The sequence below is a fragment of the Lytechinus pictus genome, chromosome 2, assembly GCF_037042905.1.
Source record: "Lytechinus pictus isolate F3 Inbred chromosome 2, Lp3.0, whole genome shotgun sequence".
In the NCBI taxonomy this organism is placed as follows: Eukaryota; Metazoa; Echinodermata; class Echinoidea; order Temnopleuroida; family Toxopneustidae; genus Lytechinus; species Lytechinus pictus.
The window spans coordinates 34,425,942-34,448,091 of record NC_087246.1 but is presented as its reverse complement, the minus strand read 5'-3'; the positions used below and the strand labels follow the sequence as shown (position 1 = coordinate 34,448,091).

At 37.7% G+C, this 22,150-nt stretch overlaps 1 protein-coding gene across 1 annotated transcript in view; it reads right to left on the bottom strand.

Annotated features, from left to right (window-relative positions):
* Window positions 1–2,267: 2,267 nt before the first annotated feature.
* LOC129254356 (pre-mRNA-processing-splicing factor 8) overlaps window positions 2,268–22,150 on the bottom strand; it is a 44,669-nt gene continuing 24,786 nt past the window's right edge. The window contains exons 22-44 of the mRNA XM_064115542.1: window positions 21,692–21,765; window positions 20,915–21,061; window positions 19,465–19,675; window positions 18,458–18,574; window positions 17,602–17,849; window positions 17,007–17,186; window positions 16,353–16,488; window positions 15,632–15,801; window positions 14,818–14,947; window positions 14,059–14,205; window positions 13,275–13,435; window positions 12,502–12,693; window positions 11,573–11,810; window positions 10,934–11,062; window positions 10,647–10,760; window positions 9,992–10,165; window positions 9,440–9,633; window positions 8,749–8,912; window positions 7,920–8,137; window positions 7,146–7,286; window positions 6,462–6,601; window positions 5,714–5,916; window positions 2,268–4,966 (exon numbers count right to left, since the gene is read on the bottom strand). Of these exons, the coding sequence (XP_063971612.1) occupies window positions 4,812–4,966; window positions 5,714–5,916; window positions 6,462–6,601; window positions 7,146–7,286; window positions 7,920–8,137; window positions 8,749–8,912; window positions 9,440–9,633; window positions 9,992–10,165; window positions 10,647–10,760; window positions 10,934–11,062; window positions 11,573–11,810; window positions 12,502–12,693; window positions 13,275–13,435; window positions 14,059–14,205; window positions 14,818–14,947; window positions 15,632–15,801; window positions 16,353–16,488; window positions 17,007–17,186; window positions 17,602–17,849; window positions 18,458–18,574; window positions 19,465–19,675; window positions 20,915–21,061; window positions 21,692–21,765 (3,783 nt within the window). The 3' untranslated portion in view covers window positions 2,268–4,811. The remainder of the gene's footprint in view (window positions 4,967–5,713; window positions 5,917–6,461; window positions 6,602–7,145; window positions 7,287–7,919; window positions 8,138–8,748; window positions 8,913–9,439; window positions 9,634–9,991; window positions 10,166–10,646; window positions 10,761–10,933; window positions 11,063–11,572; window positions 11,811–12,501; window positions 12,694–13,274; window positions 13,436–14,058; window positions 14,206–14,817; window positions 14,948–15,631; window positions 15,802–16,352; window positions 16,489–17,006; window positions 17,187–17,601; window positions 17,850–18,457; window positions 18,575–19,464; window positions 19,676–20,914; window positions 21,062–21,691; window positions 21,766–22,150) is intronic.

The window sequence follows — 22,150 nt, the reverse complement described above, 5'->3', positions numbered from 1 at the left end:
GTTTTTTTACAGCGGGCAATTTAGCGCGCGCACATAAAAAAAAGTAGACAATTCTTCGTAATCTGCTGACAGATCGACAAGGTTACCACGGGATGTAACCAAATATATGTAAAAAGAACAAAAGTAGATAAATTGCGCTCTCTTTGCGTTGTTTTTTGCCCGAAGCATGAGTATATACATGCCTTCATATTACCAATTAAAAAGGGTCGGGGTGGCTTAATTTAATAGACCAGCTCGGTATTACCTCATGGGCATTTTTGGTCAAATAACCTTCCATTTTTTACATTATGATTGACAGATTTCAAAGCAAGATAGTATGCAAGCATGCCTTACATATAACAATGTATTTGGCCAAATGTGAAATACCAGTCGCTAGTGGACGCATTGTTGTTTTTTGTGGATCTAATGAGAAACAAAATAAAAAAGAATATATGAATAACTAAGACATCAAAGTTCGTGCTTATCTCATTAGATATTAAACCATGCACTTTTAGTCCGAATTACTTTCTTCTGATCATGCCGACCCGGGTGCCGAACGGAACTCCGAACTGGTTTATTCTGACTTGCTTTTTTGCTAAAATCATTCCAGTTGGTGGCATGGCTAGATATTTTGATGGGGGAGACGACATAACTGAGATGTTATACTTTTTGTAGATTTAAAATGAGGGGATTCTAGATGCGTTTGGCCAAGATTCATTTTTTGTTTTCAGTACTTTTTTTCACTACTTAAAAGGGGAGGCGGTTACCCCGTCTTACTGTGGTGCCGCCCCAGACCCAGTTTCATTTCATTACCTTATCTTATATCAGAGCCTGCTTATACTTTCAAGCTATTTGCAAACTTTACAAGAAAACACAAGGTGAAAAAGCTATGGAACACAAGGGGGCACCAGTGTCCTTAGACCCGTTACCAGGCAGAAGGAGCTTCTTTCTTCCTATCCCCCACCTCTCCCTCTTGCCCCCTCCTCTGAATTCCTTATCTTCTTTTCTCTCTCTCTCTCTGAAGTGTAACATTAAAGGAGAATGAAACCCTTGAAACCAGCTGAATCCATATCAAAGAGAAAAATCAAAGAAACATATTGTTGAAAGTTTGAGGAAGATTGAATGAATAATAAGAAAGTTATGAGCATTTGAATATTGAGATCACTAATGCCATGCAGATCCTCCCATTGGCAATGCGACCAAGATCTGTGATGTCACACACGTACAACTCCCTCATTACTTTAGTACTTATTTCATTTATATTCTCACTTTTATAGAGTCTATCACAAGGTGAGGTGTTTTCTTTATGAGAGGACAAGTACAGAGGTTTCACAACATTATATCATTGATGAATCGTTTGTCATATGATTAGAATGAGCAAAAAGAGATGTTTTGGGGTATATTTTCAGTGTCCAAAAGGGGAGAGTTGTTCATCTGTGACATCATAGATCTTGGTCGCATTGCTATTGGGAGGATCTCCATAGCAGTAGTGATCTCGACATTCAAATGCTCATAACTCTTCTATTACTGGTCCTATTTTACTCAAACTTTTGTTGATCTTATTCTTTGATTTTTCTGCTTTCACATAAGCTAACTTGCTCCAAGAGTTTCATTCTCCTTTAATCAATACATTATCCATATGTACTTGTGTCTCATCTCTTTATAATTTTAACGACTCACTTGTAATGAGAGAACTACCCAGTAATCCTCAATGTCCATTTACTGATCAGACAATATCCATAGTGTATGAATGAATCTTTGAAACCATATCAAAATGCGTTACAGCTTCTCTTTTCCAATAGGCAGTATCTTGTTGGAATCTGAGCCCATATATAAACAGGGTAGGGTCTATTATAAATGTGTATTATTGTATCAGTATCCGATGGGTTTGAAGTATATGATTAGCTACCAAAGGGAGATTGATATGGTTATGTTAACCTAACATTTAGGGAAAATAAGTTTATATTGAGAAAATGTTTAGTATTTTCATTGATTGGTGCATCAAGGGTCTATATTTGAATTAATGCATTGGCTCCATCTCAAATACAAAAATGAAAAGGAATTTATTGTAAGTCATATAAGACTAAGAGTAATAAAAGAAGGGGTTTTGTCCACTGATGTAAACTTAGGATCTTTGCAATGCTTGCAATTCAAGGAGGTGGGGGGGGGGGGGGCTTTACGGCACATAATGGGGGAAATGGGGAATCTGAATCAGAAAAGTGAGAGGTTACTTTTGGCTTCACAAATTCTGTACCTACTCCTGATAATCAAAATACAAATACATATCATACATATTATGACTTTTATTCAAGGAATTGTAAAAATAATGGAATGCAAAATACCACACTAAATGCAAGTCGTCCTAACCCATCGATCACGCTTTAATTACAGTAAAATATACAATATCCATACATCCTAGCTAGCCTCTTGGGCATATGACTCAATGATCTCAGCAAGGTGACACGACATTTGCTCCGGCGACAATTTCTCCGGGCTTTATTTCGTCTAAGATATAGGGTTAGGGTTGCAATGGGGTTTTATGTTATGTTTAGGATAGGGTATATTGTTAAATACAGGGTTGAAGTTTGTCCTTCTATTAGTGAGTGGAATCAGCAGTGGACCAATTGTCGCCGGAGCAAATGTTGTGGGACCCTCAACTGAACATGCTCATTAAGATGGTAATATACACAGGCAATATCTATTCTTATTTCTATGGTTCAACTCATTAGTAACCGGTAAGAAAAATACATTCACTGAAAAATAATGCACATGTTTGCTTTTGAACTGGGATGTGATTATGATTCTTTGAAAATTAACAAATCCAGATATACATGATTAAAAAAAGAAACAAGGTTGAAAAGCAGAAGGATCTTACAAAATCTTTCATGGTACCAAAATAATCAGTAACGCACACATATCTTGAAAACCATAAAGTCTCGACTCAACTCAACTTCTCTATTGCCTATAAACTTTACAAATCAAAAATAAGACTTGGCCATTGACATCTCATATTTGCTCGACAGAAAATGTCCAAAAGTCACTTTGATAATATCTGATTTGTAGTTCTAAAGTCCTTCTGTTTCTCAACCCTAAATTAATCTTCATAGTACAATAGCAGATGAGAATTAAATGAATTCTTATTGTGAAAACATTTTAATAGAATCATTTGTCAGAATTAATTAGTAATCTTGAGAATTTGTATAAGTAATTGATGATAAACTAGTGTATTTTTCATTCCCTCTCGATATACTGACACAGTAAAAATGTTGAATTCTGATGTTTAATCAAACACTGATCATTGCATTTCACCGATTGAAAAATTTCACCACACATTATAAATTTCTCTCTTTTTACCTCTTTGATTCTGTTATATCAATTACATTGTTTGCTATTTTCTAATTACAAATACAAGATGATCAACTCAGCATTAAAAGCATGTAAGATACAACCATATATTAAAACAAAGATAGCCTAAAAGAAATCCCATTTGCACCAAGATTCTTCAAAGATAAAGTTCAATTTTCAAAGTATGTGAATTCCTTCATACTTTATAATCAAGTGGTTTTGAAACATATCTACTATAAGCATTTTTTGTTGTTGTTTTTTGGTTATACATTTATCTGATAAATGAAAAGAGAAAAAGATGAACATGTTCTGTGCCAGACTTGCAAAATATTGCAAGTAGAATAGAAGTTTATTCTCATCAGGACATTTGACTATGCATTGAGTTTAAGAGACGGATATGTTGAATGATTACATTATAAATGAGAATCTAAGTTTCATATAACAACAAGAAGAACAACAACAAAAGGTGAGTATCCATGGGACTATCATGTTTTTAAGAATTGACATTCCTGTATTCTTCTCTACAATTAACATTTTAATCGATATTGCTGTGAGCAGTAAATTTTGTTTTTCATTTTCATTCTTTGAAATTCAGCAGGTGAACCTCCCAGGAGATTTAAAAGAACAAAACATATTCTGTAAATAGACCTTTTACAATAAGTTCCAAAAATGTGCTATAAATATTATCAATTAAAAAAAAAAATCATCATTTGAGTGACATTGCCAATAACGAAGAAAGAATGTACTATCCCTGGCACTTTGCAATATACATAAATACACATGGTGATGTACTAATATTCTCATTAAGTGCTTATTTACAGACTCAATTCCATCATTAGTTCATGTTTGATGTCTACACTAAGAATAGTGTCAGCAAGAAGAACTCTGGAGAGCCATCTGGAGTAGGGAGTTCAGCATTTGTTCAAAGAAAACCCAAGGGAGGGGGGTAGGGGTCAACGTCTTGAGTTTTGGATGACATGCAGGAGAGAGTATCATCATTTTCAAAAGAAGTGACCACACATCATTGGCCAAGTGATGAGTGAAGCCAAAATATGAGCAGTTTTCCACAAAAGGGAGGGAGGGAGGGATGACATGTCCCTTGGCTACGACACTGAAAAGTTATGCTTAGCAAGGTTTCAGTGAGAGCAATCATGCAATGCTGCCAACTTTGATATCAACCTTTCAGGGAGATATTACAGAGAAATCAGGAGAAAATTTATCAACTACACACACTCCTGAGGATGCAATCATCGTATGAATCTGGGTAATACCCAATATTCAATAATTATTTGCACCAAAATCTTTCAGTTACCAGGAAGTTGGCAGCTCTGGGGGCCGCAACTGAAAAAAATATCATATCTGAGTCACAAACACATGTCTCTGATTGGTTTAATATCAAGTTGCTGTTGATTTGTGAAGTTGCGTTTGATTGCGACTCTGAAACAGGCCACTGATGGTGTATTCCCTCAATGGGATACCGATATCCTCTACTTATAGAGATCCTCTCTATCGCTGTTCATGTTGTCCACATCCTCTAGGGAGCTGAAGTTGAGGAAGTGAGATGGTCGATGCACCTCGTGGTAGAACTCCTTGGGGTTGGCCAGGTGGAGGTCGAATCGCATGTTGGGGTCGTGCCTCACACCTGATAAAGAGAGGCAGAGAAATATTCAGCATCATGAACACCCGCAACATACAAGCAAACTGAAATATATCTTAGATTGCATGATTTTTTTAAAGGTTGTACAGTGTCACCTATGACATAGAGGTTAAATTTCACCATGAAGAATGCCTGGAATGACAACTCTTCACCTGCTTCAAACTGACATTACTCATCTTATTTACAGTTCTTTTTGAGGACTTTACCCAATCTGAGGAACAGGTGAGGATTTTCACAAAGCTATTAAAGCTTCTTGATGTCATGAGGTGTGTCATTTGTACAGTTTCCCCTTACTACCAGGGTAAAATGTTCACATCAAGCACATGAAAAATGGAATGAATAATGCATTGTTTTGACTGATGAATAAGGAATGTTTGAAGGTAATTTTGAAGAGTTGTGGTCATGCAGGTGCTCTGCACTTTAATCTTGTGTCCCCCCCCCCCCTCCCCCAGAACAATAGGCAGTTTTAGATTAACAATGCCTATATCTGGGCAAAAAATAATGTATCACATTGCTAGATTATGAGTAGATGATCCATGCAAGTGCAGAACAGTGTTTTTGCCAAATAAAGACAACTTCTTCCTTCTGTTTCCTTCCTCCACTGTTATTGGAGATCCACAGTACAATGTTACTGCCGAGTTTAATTTGCATTGCTATACAGTTTTTGACACATCACGGAAGTTGCTTTGTAAATCTAAATCTGCTTAATACATCTTAGACAATAATTCTTACCCATGAAGTTGAAGTTCCAGGAGCCTTGAGCCGGGACCATGAAGAAGCCCAGGAACCGGTCGGAGAGCAGCATCTGAACCCTCTCGTAGTGGGATGGCATGTATCCCTTGGGGTTGTTGCCCTTGTCTGTGTTCTGTCTACCCCAGTCGTAACCACTCGGAGTCAGCTTGTACGCAGTCAAGGAGCATGAACCTGGTGTGAAGCTGGGGTTACATAGAATGATAAGAAGAATGACAACAATAATGATGATATGCAACATATATATGTATATGTAGCAAGACGAAGCAACACAAAGGCTCCAGAGGGCGCTACACTCCTAAAGAAATCTTTGCTGTACAATCATACTAATTGTACTAATATACTAATTGGAGACAAATAATTTTTTCTCAAGGCCATTCAATTGACATGACACAGTTGAGGAAATCTGACCTAACTGTACATGACTAAATTTCTAATTGCCTAAACTACACAAGATTGTCTAGAGCTCGTTTTGAGACATCAGGCATTACAAAGTTAAATTAGTTAACCCTTTATTCTAAGTTTCATATCCATCACCACATAATTGGGAATAAGTGACAGTTGAGAGTGACTTGTGTGAATGTGTCATTTTGGGATGAAATTTTGGAAACATGATCATCAATGAAAAAACAGATTGGATTTGGGGGCTGGGGAAGGCAATGCAAATTGTGCTCCTAACACCAACATTAGCACGAACACCAAACTTGCAATCACCCATTGTGTGACTCACCTGGATGTGATGATGACCGTCTTCTCTCCATCCCACATGGGGTTATCGGCCATGATCTTAGCGTGGGTAGTGACGTCTTGGGGCGAGAGCTGTGGAAGCTCGTTGGGTTGGGTGTGGATCCAACCAAGCGGCTCCATCTCCTGCAACGATAACATATTCATGGAAGACATGGTTTGTCAGAAAGTCAGATTGTGGTTTATAAAGCTGTTTGAAAGTTACGCAGGAATTTATGCACGGCTAGCAACCCTTTCCTGGGTGCTAAATCAGATTCTCAAACATTCTGAATCCCATCAGCTAAAGTGGACATCAGGGCCCCGTCTTACAAAGAGTAACGATTGATCCAATCAATCGCAACTATGGACAGCCAGCAATGTCAACATCTATTATGCATGTTTGTTAAAAATATTTTCCAGCTGTGATGTATATTCATGCATTCATAAAAAGCTTGACCCCATTAGTATTCTTTTATTATTCTATTATACCTTGTTAATTACTACTTGCATTTGATTTATTTTAATCAGTTATTTATTGCAAGGGACTCACATGAGCAAGCGGTGCTTTCCAGTGAGTTCCCTTTTTACATTTCCATTGGTTATATTCTGCTATGTACTTACTTTGTTAATCCGTTCGAGTTTGAAATGAAAAAGAATAAATTCAATCGAGCAATCAATCATTTTCACATACCTTGAGGAATTCATGGTCAGGAAGCTGGTTGGGTAGATGAACGGTCTGATGGGTGCCCCACTGAGGTACCATCACGATGCATCGGATCTCTTTGACCTGGGGGTTGTCCTGGGGAGACACTCCGTACAGGTAGCCCGCAATCTAAGAGGAAACACAAATATAATGGAGACTCAGTTTGTATGTTTTTTGTATTTATTTCCATAAGAAAAGATAACATATATATGTTTAAATTCAACAAAACCATACAAAATATGGCAGATAGCCCATTACAGCAGTATCTACAAAAATACCACTGTTCTTCCGTGGGGTCCTTTGACATAAAAGTAATGTGTATATAAGTAAATTAATGTGTATAAAACATTACATCATTACAATAAAATGTAAATATACACAATACTTAATCAAATACATTACCCTTGACACGTCAATGAGAAATACAAAGACAACTACTCCCATCCACGCCTATTCTGTAAGAATAAGCAGATCCTAATTATATGATGATTTACTTATTCGGCCTTATGAATAGATTTACTAATAACAGGTGATGAGCAGACATGAGAAATAATGCATAGTGACCGAACCGGGTTTTGAGACGTGGATGGTTTATCAAATAACAAGGATCAAAATCAATATCTTATATATACAGTATGATACACATCATTTTGCGCAGGCATTGATATAATACAACGTAATGACTTCAAAGATTTTATTTCCACTTTTCCATTATATCATATTCCAGGACGCAGGCTGAAACAAACAAAAAGATGTAATTACCTGGGCTCTCAAGTCCGATATAATGATGAACTTCTTGAGGACGTTCTTGGGCAGGATGTAGGTATAACCCGTTTCCTTGATGTCATCCGATGACACGTAGATGTGGTTGGTCCTGAGATGGAGGTTGGTGGCCGAGATGGCCCTCACACGCCATTCCGTCTTGGAGGAGAACGTTGAGGTTTCGTAGTTGCTGGTGGTGGAGGTGATGATTTCGTCACCTGTGAAAGAGAAACAAGATAACCACATGATGAATGATAATACAACAAGAAACAGAACATGCGTCAATGGTCAAGCCACCCTGACAAGAGTGAATTTTTAACAAGCAGATAAAAGTCAAACCAGCATAACAGTAAAAAAGAAGTAAAATAAGACATATATGGCATTTAAATATTTCATTTAACTTCGCAAACACTTTTCTCCTTATTCTTTGAACCAATCCATGATAGGTTCAATAAAACACAATCATGTTTAACAGAACTTTAGTGTATCAATTTCAACAATAATGGATCTTTAAGTTTTCAAATTATAGGGCAATTCCATTGGGATCTTCCTAACATCAGTTGCCTTTGTTTTCTAGTTCATTTGAAAATTTGTACTCTACTGAAATTATCTTGGCTTCAGTAGTTCATTAAGTGAATAAAGAAAATGAAGATGGGACGGACAAAAATGTTGATGATTTTATGGAATTGCTCTATACTTAAAACTGCAATTCCTTTTGGCCGACTCTTTGTGAGATTTGAGCGAGGCTTTTACAAATGTTTCACTTAAAACTCATTTTAGTTGACTCTTTGTGGGTTTTGAGCTCAGCTTTTACAAATGCTAGACTGACCATGTTTATTTACGGTCCTGGTTGTAGTGGCCGTAAGCTGAGATTGTTCCTTGGTCTGCTTCTCAATCTCGGCGATCTGCTGACGTTGCTGGGATGGTGCAGAGATCTCCATACCCAGGATGATATCACGGATCTCAGACTGTGTCAAGGAGGCTACGTTCACACTGTAAATTGAATGAATGACACATGGCGTAAAGGAGATAAACATATGATGTAGCTGAGAGGGGAAACTTGATCTCTTTTGTTCGAGCTGCACTAAACAAATGAATAAAGTGATAACTTACCAAGTAAGAAGGATTTATTTATTTATTTATTCATAAATTGCAACCATGGCAGTTGGATTATTCACAATATAAGAGGGATCCACAAATAGATAGTACAATTGAAATAAAAGACTTAAGAAAAGAGAGGAGGAAAACATAACAATTTACATTGTACATTATCATCAGTTTTAAAAAAAGAAAAGGATTAGAGGAGAAAATAAAGAACCAGGAAAAAACAATAGTCTTGTTAATCTTCAATCACATCTTGATGACACAAGAATCCATCTACTATAAATGTTTAGGTTTATTCATTAACCTTCCCATTCCTTAAGTGGTGAAACAGTCATCAAATTCATTAGAAAATACAGGCAAATTATTTTCAATCAATAAAAATATTGTTTTAATGAAAAGAAATGAGAGGTACTCACTTGTTCTTCTTTCCATAGTCATTCAAGATGAGGTCCTTGAGGGCCACTTCCACCTTGATCCATTCTTCATCGGTAAGTGTAGGCCAGATATGATGTGGTTCAGTAATTGTGGTCTTGTCTGGCTTGAGGATTACCTTGGTGCGGTCATTGTTGACGTGCAGTGCTCTCAGGATCAGAATCAGACGTGAGAAGGCCTGTAGCAAGATAATAGGCAGTTAATGATTGGCCCTGCTAGCTTTCAAGATGGTTGGTCAGAGGATAAGGGAAACCCAAGACATGCACGCCCTAGCCAGCACTAGCAAAATAGAACACATACACTCCCAAATATTCCCTGCACTCAGGCAGACTTGGGTTTACTGAAGAGTACAGTACTGGCTTGTCCTGTTCACAGAACCATGGATATCTAAATCTGAATGACGTGGAAAACCTTATGAAAGAATGTGTTTGCTATCCTGCAATAGATATTGAAGAGCACCATCTGAGGCTCGGTAGCCTTTAGGATCAGATCTCTCAAACTACAATACCCTGACAAATTTCTAAAATTGTACTTACTGTGTAAGAGGAGATGGTCTTGAGCCAATCATCGTAGAGATTGAAGAGCACCATTTGAGGCTCAGTAGCCTTGAGGATCAGATCTCCAAACTTCTCAACCTTCAAACAAGCCTGGAAGGGAAGCTGCAACTCACTGCCCTTGATGACGATGTTAGGGAAATCCAGCAAGTGAACCTAGATGGAGATAAGAGTGAAATGAATCTATGTGAAACCAAATCATTCATGTCCTCTTGTTGAGAATAGCCCACTTTAAGTTTTCAAAGAGCAAAAGTTTTGATTGATGTTATAGTATCTTATTAAAAGTTTCTTGCAATGTCCCCTTAATATTTACAAGAATTTCATGAAACGAGCCCAAAATCCACAAGAGCATAGCTGGGTTGACGAGACCTTATACCCATATCATTTATGGTATATCACTTTTTTATAGTTTAAATTAATAGATAATCCAACAAATTATGTCTTATTTCTAATTCCCAATCTTGAGAAATCAAGTCACTCTACCATGCCAATGGCAAGACTATCTAATAAGATACAGAGGAAATCAGATTTCTTTTAATTTTACTTTTGTTGAGATAGAAGACATTGTTACCCAAACAGTGATAGTCTTGGCCCCTCCTTGGGCTGCCAGGTTTTGGTTAGCCATGTTTCAACTCACCTCAAGAGGGTCCAACATGCCTTTTCTGGTAACAATGATCTGCTTAGGTTGTTCCTCAACGGGTAAGGACCTAATCAAGGCAGCCACTTCTTCTGCAGTCTTCCATTTGGCCAGCTGCAATGGAAAATGATAATGGATGTAATGATCTGTAGCACATGACCTTCACAATAAACAATTTTAGCCATATAACTGTAAATATCAACAGCAGTTTGCTTTCAACATGATGATAAATGATATTTGTAAAATTGAAATGCTTGAAACATATGTCACAGGAAGAAAGAGATTACCTGACCAAGACGTTTCTGTCCTGCCCACACAGAGGTGTGGATGATCTTCAGGAAGAGTTGACCAGTCCTAGGATTGAAGATGAAGATGGCTCCGTTGATGGGCTTGGTGGTCAAGTTACCCTCAAAAGTCTAGGCACACAAGAAATAATAATAATTTCATAAACCAAGATTGTTACTGTCCGATTGATGAAAAGTGAATCATGTGAAAAATTGAAGATTCAAATGGTGATCACTCTCACTTGGACTGTGCACTCATTGCCAAACAATGCTACCTTCTTTTCTGGGATAAAACAATTACGCTTCTTAAATCTCTAAATCAATTCATAAACATCATTTCCACATCCAGACATTTCTCAACACAGCTTTCCTTTACTACAATATTTTTTTCTTTTCTTTTAGTCAATCTCTTCCATGTGTTATCTTTCCTTCTTGCTTAATTGTAATTCCTAACTAATCTGTAATTTCCATGAGCAACTTGGACAAGTTCAATTCTTCATTTGATCCCTCCACATGTAACTATTCATTTATGACTGTTATTTTAAAATGTATTTGTATATGTATGTTTCTTATGTGGAAAATTTCTTATTTCTAAGTGGATAAAAAGTTTAGATTTAAATTTGAAAACCCCTTGTCCCCTACCTTGTGAATGGTGACTCTGTACACATTGGTATCATCCACAAACCAGATGATCTGGTTGGAGAAGAGTTCTCCGTAGTTCTGGGAGGACAGGTACGGCTCAGTGGGTTCTGAGGAGTACAGCTGTAGACCTTTGCGGATTCTCTCCCGAAGGACATAGAGGGCAGGGTTTGCCTTCATGATCTTGGCCATGGCTTGCTGGATCAGAGGCTTGCATCCCGGGAACCAGTTACCAAATGCACTGTGACACACATCAGGAAGAAAATATACAAAAGATCAACTCGGTTTATAACTTGATGAATGACAACAATTTTTTATCAATCATGAGCTTTAATGTTCAAAACAACTTATAGTTATCTAGAATCAATCCATTGATTATTGAACATAACAGATTTCTGAGCAATAAAATCAGAAGGATGATCAACACATGCACTGCACCTCCCCTCTTCCAATCCAAATATTGTTGATTTCTATGATGTCTCTACCAAAGGAGGCTGCTATATTATGTGCTACTTCTGCTGCACCAGGTGCTTTGCAATCTTGAACATGCAAGTCACATTACAATTGACTGCATGGACATTGCTTGTGCCCCGGAAAAAAGAGCAAATTAAGTGCTGACCACTATTCATGGAAGATATCAACAAACCTGGACAAGAAATTGAGAAAAATACACAATTCATTCCGCTTCAAATAGTTACATATCACTCAATTGAGATTTTAATTTGAATGTCAATAATGAAAAAAAAGCTTTATTAAATAAATTTCACTCTCAGAAATAATTTTTTAGCATGAATTGTGCTACAGCCGCTTGTTTTGCTTCTTCTTTTTTTATACACAGCTATGGGAAAATCGACGACTTAACTAATACACAATTAAAATGAAAAGTATGTGTCCAAAGACCAATCCTTGAGGCAAATACAAAAATAACTCACCTATGCAGATTATAGGCAAGGTCTATTGCAATGAGAAGCCCAGTGGGTGATGGGTAGATACTCATGTTGTCTGTGGTGTAGTCCAGGTACTTTGCTCTACCATAACGTTCCACATCATGGGAATCATAGTCACCCCATCTCAGTTGGACATCGATCCAGTACTTCTGTGTCGTGGTACTGTCCATGGTATCCCTACATAGTTGAAAGACATGATGATCAATTTCTCTTATCCCATATCCCACAACTAATTGAGAAAAATCCTATTCTTTATTTCATTTTATCCTATTTTCAAGCCTAAAATCCTATTTTTCCTCAAAATTTTGGAAACATACCAAAATCATCAATCTTACAAGTTTCAAAAATCATATTTCTTGGGGGAAAATCCTAATTAGTGTCACATTCCCCTTAAAAATCCTCAAAAATAGGACAAAACCCTACTACTTCACAGCTCTGCTTTATGATTAAATCATATAATACTGATTATCACCTCTGCATCGAAACATAAATTATTCAGTGTTGATGGACAAACTTATTGCATCATTCAATATGATTCCTGTAACAATGACATTTTGATGACATCATAATGATCATTGATTTCATAAGTATGACAAATTTGGCCTTTTTTAGGACTTAGTGTATTAATTATCCATTTCATATTAACAATAATAAAAGTTCACTAGCATGAGTGAGGAGTTTTCTTCACAACATCTGATCAATACGAAAAATTTTGCTGAGCTATGACGCATCATATCTAAACGAGACTTTGGTCTTACTTGGTGTCAGCTAGGAGGGAGGGTCTGGAGACGTTCCACTTGTAAGCAGCAAAGAGAAGGATATCAGCGCAGGAGCTGTTCATCTTGTAGGACTTCCTGGGATGGATGGTTTCCTTCTGGACAGTCTCAATCTCTAGGGCATCAAGCTCTTGATCAAACACCTAGAAAAAAATACATGAAATGATAAGTTTAACAGTGCCGCAACTAGAGAGTTCTGGGATTTTCGGGTAATTACTATTCCAAGGTAGGGACTATGGAAGTAAAGACCCCCCCAAAAAAAATATTGACCTTTCTATTCTAGTCGAATTCTTGAGGAAGCAAATGTTCTAACTCCATGGTTGACTTTTTGACAGACTGACCCCCCCTAGCTTGGGTAAAAGACACAATCACTTGAATTACAGAATTACTCTGAATTACATAATAAAATTTATAGTTTTGTATTTGAGACTTCTTTTACACAGGCAATTCTTCCCTGCTCCTTTTTTTTTAAACCAAATTCACCCACATTGGGCTGCAATTGACCAAGGTGAAGAACATGTAAATAGGGTACCTGTCAGGAATATTTGTTCATGTCAAATGCTTGTCCATCACAAGATGGCCAGACGGGTTGAAATGTCATCTGCATTTCAAGCACAGATCACCTTTCATTACCCACTACCTGAAGTCTTCCTTCCAACCGAGGAAGGATGCAAGGTCTTACCTGCCCATACCTTAAATAATAATATTTCAGTTGAAAGATGCTCAAACAGACCATCAAGATCAAGATTCTTCTACTGTGACTTACCTGACACAAATCCATGACCACACTTTCATGGATCTTCTGCCACAAGTGAGCCCTGAAGATCTGGATGAGTGAGATCTTGAGGGTTGGAATCTTGCCGTGCATGAAGATACCGGTCAGATCAAGCTGTACCTGGAAACCCACATACACCTACAAAGAGATTCAATTAAATTCCATTGAATTTTTATCTTATACTTCACATATTTCATCAATATATATTTTAAAAATCCAAACAATGTATACAATCATATTAATAGTATCCCCAAAAGTAGCAGGGTGTCTACACTCTGAACCGTTAAATGGATGATAGGGGGTGAAATTTGAGTGTCAAACAAAGTCTACAGATTCTTGACATATCTATGAAAAATGTGATAATTTGAATTTCATAATAAAAGACAATAGAAACAGAGAGTGGATAACATAATTGGCTTTCTTATTCTCCATACTACGTACAATTTTAAAATATAATAACATTTTTCTTTCACATCTGGTGGGTGTTTCATAAAGCTGTTCTTAAGTTACGAGTGACTTTTACGTGGTAAATGATATACTGCAATTTCTCACTGGTGCTGATTAAGCTTTTAAGAAAGGATCACCAGTCATTTGTCAAGTCGCTCATAACTAATAAACAGCTGTATGAAACACCCACCTGATTTTGATGAAATTTTAAATGATATATATGTTTACTTTTTCTCTATTCATCAACAAATATCTTGTTATTTGGGTTATTCGTTATTTTGTTATTTGTCAGTCAATACTTACATTAGCCCTGTTAATGGTAGGTGACCACCAGAGAGTGAACCTTCTGTTAGGGATCTGGTTCAAACCGGATCTCTGTGCATTGGTCAGCTTCTTGTACTTCATAGATTCTTCAAAGCCACTAGCCTTCTCCCTGTAGATTAAAACAAAATAAATAAATTCATTTGTAAGCAATATTGAAGACTGACAATGGTCAGATTTCATGGGGTTTTGACACCCATAAGGTGGCAGGTGTTCTCCATCAAAATAGTGGAATAAAATTTTGCAACCAATAAACGGACCATAAATGCCGTGTACATTCTCTTCTGCACCTTATATGGCAAAGTTGTTATCTCATCATCCCTGATCTCAAATTTGCTGAATTAGGCAAAGGAATGTCCGTGATTTGATCGAATAGGGTAGCTTAATTCGAGGAGTCAATGTTCTTAATTATCCTTCTAGAGTATTTTAGCGTGAAATATACAACGAGTACGTAACAATGAAAGCAATCCGATGCGCAGTATAGAGCACAAAGACATGTAATGGCGTCATAATGAACTAAAGCCACATGTCATCGACCAAATTTGATCGTATTCATGAAGTGATGATGCAAAGGTGACATGTCCTGTTCAATCAAATTTATCCCTCTCTTTTATTTGGGGGGGGGGGGGTGGGATAGATAATTATATTGGATGGTTTTACTTCATGGAATACCATAAATATTCCACTCGTTAGCCCCAATATTCCACTCATCTACGATTTGTGTAATAATTGCAAAAACTCTTGGAATATTTCTGGTATTCCATTCTGAGCAATCCAATATAATATAAATACTCACCAGAAGAGACCTTCCCATGTTGGGAAGTAGGTTCCCTTGAAGAGGGTGTGCTCAAGAATACCTTCTACCCCTCCTAGAGCCTGGATCATGTCTGTCCTGTAATTATTCAGGTTCCATAGCTTACCATCGTGGCGCTGATGGGTCCACCAGAATGGATTCTGCTTCAGGACCTGACAACCAGAAATAAGATAATCAAATGGATTAATCGATAGCAACGTCCAGGGAAGGTCAGCTCTATTAAAAAAGTGTATGAATACTGTTGTGCAGTGTATGTACATCATTTTAAACAAAATAAGAGAGTTTCTACTCAAAGATCATTGAACAGAACAATTTAAAAGAAGAAATTCATACCAGCATTTCACTGGTACCTCACTTGTACCCGTGATGAAAATTATAAAATATCAAAAGTACCATTTCCAATTTTTGTCAAGTCAAGGACACATCGTTTTCATGTCTCAGTCTTTTTCCAGGATAACATGGGTAGGGGTAAGCCCTTATTATCCAACGATGCATTCACTGAGGTTATTATAGCATTGCATCGAACAGTACACAGCACTATGTAGGCTGGGACTGTAGATACCTGCAAATGCATGTCTACCAAGTTACATCCATCCTCAATTTCTTTGAATTATTCATACCGCATTTACATAGTGAAGGGAAAACAGAGTGACAAAGGAAAAGTACAACCTGTCAAAAATACTGCTTGAAACGTGTCTTTTACCTGGAACTGTTTGAAGTCTGTCCTAACTCTCCAGCCCTTGTCATAGGCTAGTGTGTGTCTGTCCTTCTGGAAGAGGGTATTGATGCGAGGGATTCCTCGATCCCACGAGTCTTCCAAGTCTTCAAGGGTCAGACGTCTGGTGTGAGAATTAAAGATATTTCAAAGGTAAAACATAGTCTCTACGTTTTGTGTTTCAAAATCACATCATTCACATTACACAAATTGACATCTACATGTAATCTTGCATTCTTTTTTTTTTAATGAGTACAATTCAATTCTTTTACTGAACTATTTTGAGCCTTAGCCTCCCGTCTTTTGAATGCATACTCAGCCCACACTCACTCTGAGTCAATGAACTCACACTCCAAGGTTTGTCATCATCCACTCATTTCATGCATGGGCCTGTATTTTGGGTGTGTAATCATCCGACACTTGCAGAGGGTCAATACACTTTCTTTCTTAGCAAGAATTGGATATCGCGTTATCAATCACTTATTTTATGTACTAGCCTCTGTGTAACACACACTTACTTTCAGTCCATGAACTCACTCTCCCATGTTTTCACTTAGCATTGCATACTGCGCCCATTCTCACTTTTCTGTAAGTCAATAAACTCACTCTCCTCTGTTTTCATATTATTACATTATCACTCACCTATTTTGAGCATTAGCCTCCTGTCTTTTGAGCGCATACTCAGCCCACACTCGCTGTGAGTCTATGAACTCACTCTCCCATGGTTGGATGTAGCGGTAGAGATTGGGAATGAGCTGATCTTCATCATGGCTCATACCTGACCTAAAGTGAGTGATGCCAACGTCTGTCTGCTTGGACCACCTGAAAGGACAATGTGATTTCATAGAAAGTCACCACTAAATCTAAGATTGAAGACTGTGATCTGCCTGAGCATTTGAGATCCTGGTTACACAACAGGGAACAACGTAAAAATGTGCTTTATTGTTTTCATTTGAATTGATTCTCTCCAACAAGTAGATCTACATTGCTTTTAGAATTTACAAACACTAAATTACATCCATCGGTTGGAAGAGGACATTGATGAATATTTCTAATGATTATATAATTTCATGACTATGAATACTTATGATCCTGATCAACATGACATAATAAATATCCAAAATTGTAATGACTTCATCTCTTTATCACATGTACAAAGTCTGACCAATTTATCACAGGAAAAACAGCTTTTACATATTTAATCATGGAATGGAGCAATAAATTGAATGTGACATACCTGAGATCCGACTGAGGAATGAGGACGTGCCCCATGGACAACATCCCAAGCCCTCCCAACTCTTTGGGTGTGTAGAAGACCACCGGTGGGAATCTGCTGGGCATCTTGGAGTTCAGACCGATCTTGATACGGGTCTGGATCTTGTTCTCGCACTTGACCAGAAGGTCCAGGAGTTCCTGGGTGTTGACCACGGCCTCTCTGAAGTAGGTCATCAGACCAATCAGGGCCGTGTTCCATTTGTTCACGATCTGTAAGAAGGTTCAGAAAGGTGTATTCATTCTAAGCCCCAGGAGGCAAGGAAAGTGGTGGGGGGATCATAGCAACTGTTTGCCATCCTCTCACAAAACAATCAATCAATCTCAATCATTACAAAATGAATTCATCCCATTGCCCAATCAGGCTCATTTTCCATTTGCTCATGAATTACATGAATTTTCATTATCAACACAAACATTTTACTACATAATCCCCGACTGCTATTTTCATAGATATAAGGTATCCTTCTATTCCCATCCTTATTCAAGCTAGGTCACATTGTTTTCATGTCTCAGTCTTTTTCCAGGATAACATGGGTAGGGATGAGCCCTCATTATCCAACGATGCATTCACTGAGGTTATTATAGCATTGCATCGAACAGTACACAGCATCAGGTGAGCTGGGACTGTAGATACCTGCAAATGCACGTCTTCCAAGCTACAGTACACTCGTCCTCATTTTCCTTTGAATTATTTGCAAGGCATTAAAAAAGTAAAGGGATATGTATAATTGACATTTAATTGTAACATCAAGGTGAATTTGACATGGGTCCATCCAACGAGGCTCTATAAGTAATAATGTAGATCAAGTTGTTATTACCTTAGTGAATGTAGTTGAACCTGAAGCCATGAGGATCTGTCTGACTCTGTTGTGGAACCTCTGCAACGATTCATCATCTACACGCAGGAAACACTGGGCTGTGCGTTCCTTAGTTACCTGATTGAACAATTAGATTCATTATTGGAAGGCATGAAAAACTCCTCATAAGACTAACTGTTTTTAGCAAGTGGCACACAATGGTTAACAGTGACATGATTTGGGGAACCTAGTGAGTTGTGGATATTTTCTCTGGTCTGAAATGTTCAGAGATGAAAGCTGACAAAGCAAGATGGTAGGTGTTTTCATGACTTCAAAACATCATGTAACCAGATAGCATGGACGACATCCATTATTGCTTTGACTTTTGACCTTGATCCCCCCTCCAGGAGTGATCATTGTCACTCCTAAATTTATAAATCAATGAAGTTTGAAATTGATCTGTCAATTGTGAAACAAAAAATGAGACAGGCAGATGAATAAATAAAACTACCAAACAATGCAAGAAAAAACAACATAATGCATTAAAGGGCCCAGCCATTGACAAATCATGGGGAAATTTAATCAATACGAAATTTGCAAAAGGCCAATTGACTTGCATAATATAATCCATCCATCATGAGCACCCGTCAGACTAATGCAATAAAAGTTCGGACAGCACGAATTTGACCGAACTCGTGATGGTTATTTACTTCGGATCATCGCAGTTCCAGTTTCCAACAATCCCAATTCCTAGACTCATAGCAGGTCTCTTGATTGCTAAACCAAATTAAATAACCTCTGCAAAGCTACATGTTTCAAAGTGAAAACATGCAGTTTACTTCTGGTTGGTTAGTCTACTAACTATTGCTCTCATATAGACTTCCCACACATGCCGGCATCTATTACATAACACCCCCAGGCATGCAGCCGAGTGTAAGACTTTAATTCCTGCTCTATTCTGAGATAAGCCTTGATTTCCCCGTGATTTGTCAATGAAAGGTCGCTTTAAAGCTAAAACAAATACATACTTCATTCTGCAGGTTCCAGATGCCATCCTTGTGGGTGAACTCATCACTCGTGGTACGGCACTTTGGTAGGATGCGGCACTCGAATCCACTCATGTTGAAGAGCAGGTTAGGGTTATCCTTGCTGTAGACAGAGACAAAGCTCTGCTCCCATAGGAAGGTGGTGATGGAGCGAGGAAGGCGATTCTTCATGTCCCAGAAGACAGCACGTCCCCTAGAAAAACAAATGAGAGAGGGTGGATGTCAATATTACTATGATAAACAGCTTGTTCTGTGAATATGGTGTAATTTGACAGTAATTCTGTGACAGTGGGTAACTACACGATATCAGGACCGTAAGTACAATGGTTGAATTGAAAGAGTTCAGGTGATAGGATGGACATAGTTTTTAGTATTAAAATGAAGCCAAGGTACAAACCAGGCATACAAACTCTTGAAACATTGTGAACGGAATCACCTAAGATGATTTCAGCTCAGTGTTGGTGCTGCTCTTTGTGCTGGTGTTGGAAGCACAATTCAGATTGCCTTCTTCAACATCAAACCCAATCAAAGTGTACAAGAGATAGTTCACAATCCAAATCAAATTATTGACGGCTCAGCACCTGGCGAGACACATCCAAGGAGTCGAATCATTTGAGGTTGGTGCTTGCTATGTCGACGTAAAATTGACCTAAAACCAACACCAAAACTTCAACACTGAACTTGCCCCATATCAAGAAAGATAATGTATCAGTTTAGATTCAGGATGATGGTAGTGAGAAGCATACTATCATCCAATAACATCTATCGCTGACTGGTTAGTTTGGTGTAGCATTGCTACGAACAGACATCAGCATGGAATGAGTGGCTGAGACTGCAGATAACAATGCGTTATAATGGTTCATTTTACAAGCTACATGTCTGATAAAAATTTAGCACAACAAACTACAAATATTAAAACCCATGCTCTAACATGCGGACTACATGTGAGGAACATGTGTAAAAGAAAACTGACTTATACTATGTCATTTCCATGGCAATGAATTACCTGAGAAAGTAAAAAACGTCTGGCACATCTTCACTTTAAGACCAATGCTCACGAGCACTGGGCAAAAACTGAGGAAGTTGTTTGGACAGTAAAATTTGCAATGGACCGAACAGCTGCTGAACCACACACTAATTTCTACATACCCCTTCAAATTGTGACTTCGTAATATACTAATAGCCAAATACCACAAGATTGCTACACTGACTAACATCATATTTTTCATATCTCAAGATCAAAACACCCCTGTTACTCAAATTTTGTACCATCAAATAGTTTGCTGACCAACCATTAGCGTACAATACCCATGAATTGCAAAATTTCATGTTACACACATTTTGAATGGTGCAAGATTTTGCTGACACTGCATTTGTACACAAATCCCTTAAGCTTTGTTACATCTTATCTCAACTTGGCTTAAATACTTACAGATTGACATCATGTTTCATAAGTCTCATCCTTGCATCCCTTGGCCAGCATTTCTTGTTGTTATAACCCACAATGTTTTCATTGTTAGGGTCCGGATGCTCTGTCAGGTAGCGTTGGATCAGATCACGTGCTTCTTCTGCCGTAAACCTACAATGATAGAATAAAATGGTATACAAAGGGTTCATACACAACACCCATGATGGATAAATGCTTATTCTTTACTTTTAATGTTAGAATTGATATTCAAGTATATATTATAATCTATATAGGGACAGTTCAAGAGTAAATAAGTGGTTTTGAAGCTAATAATGATTAATACTAATAATATCTCATATCTACCAAGGAAGATGCTTCAGCTTTATCAGCTGGTCTTCTGGACAGTGGGCTCTGCATAGCATAATGTGTTATTACCCAATACCCTTCTCCATTTTATTATGCCGAGCACCTGGCTTATTGGCAGGAGGCCCCTTTCTAAAAGTCTATAGTATGGCTTGACCTCCAGGGGAGTGTTTCATGAGAGGAATTGTCGGACGTTTTATCCGACAAGTCCTGCTTTACCAGACAGTTACCATAGGAACTGTGTTTCTTAGCCAATCAAAATATAAGAAAGTTGTCAGATCTGAGAACTTGTCAGACTATAATGTTTATGAAACACTCCCCTGATCATGAGGTGGATGCTCTACCACCAAGCCACCCTACCCTGCCCAGTGGGGGTAAGTGATAACACTCAAGATAAATCAGGTATCCTCCTCAGGGATAGTAAGAGAAATAGCTTACCTAAAGAAGATATGGACTTTATCGATGTAGCGTGAATACAGCCGGATGGGATGGTTAGTCTCTGTCACAACATCCTGTAGAACAGAAAAACATGTATTCAATATAAATATTTAGATCTAATTGTTTCAGTGATTTAGAAATGGTGTTTATCACACACCTAAGATCTGTTTTAGCTGAGTTTCATGTACTGCACACATACATGCATATAAGAAACTGTACCGGGAACTTGTACATGGATGTATTGCTTGGCCTGAATATTTCTATATATGATTTTTTTTTTTTTTTTCGGGGGGTGGTCATATTGTGAAGTTTAGAGCACCGAAAGAACATCTCTTTGCAGTGGGCCTTATTACCATAATATTCTTCCCAAATAACTTATACAAATATTACAACTGATTGCAATTATTGATTGTGCATGCTTAGAAATAAAAAGTGTATGAAATTCACATTGGCTAAGAG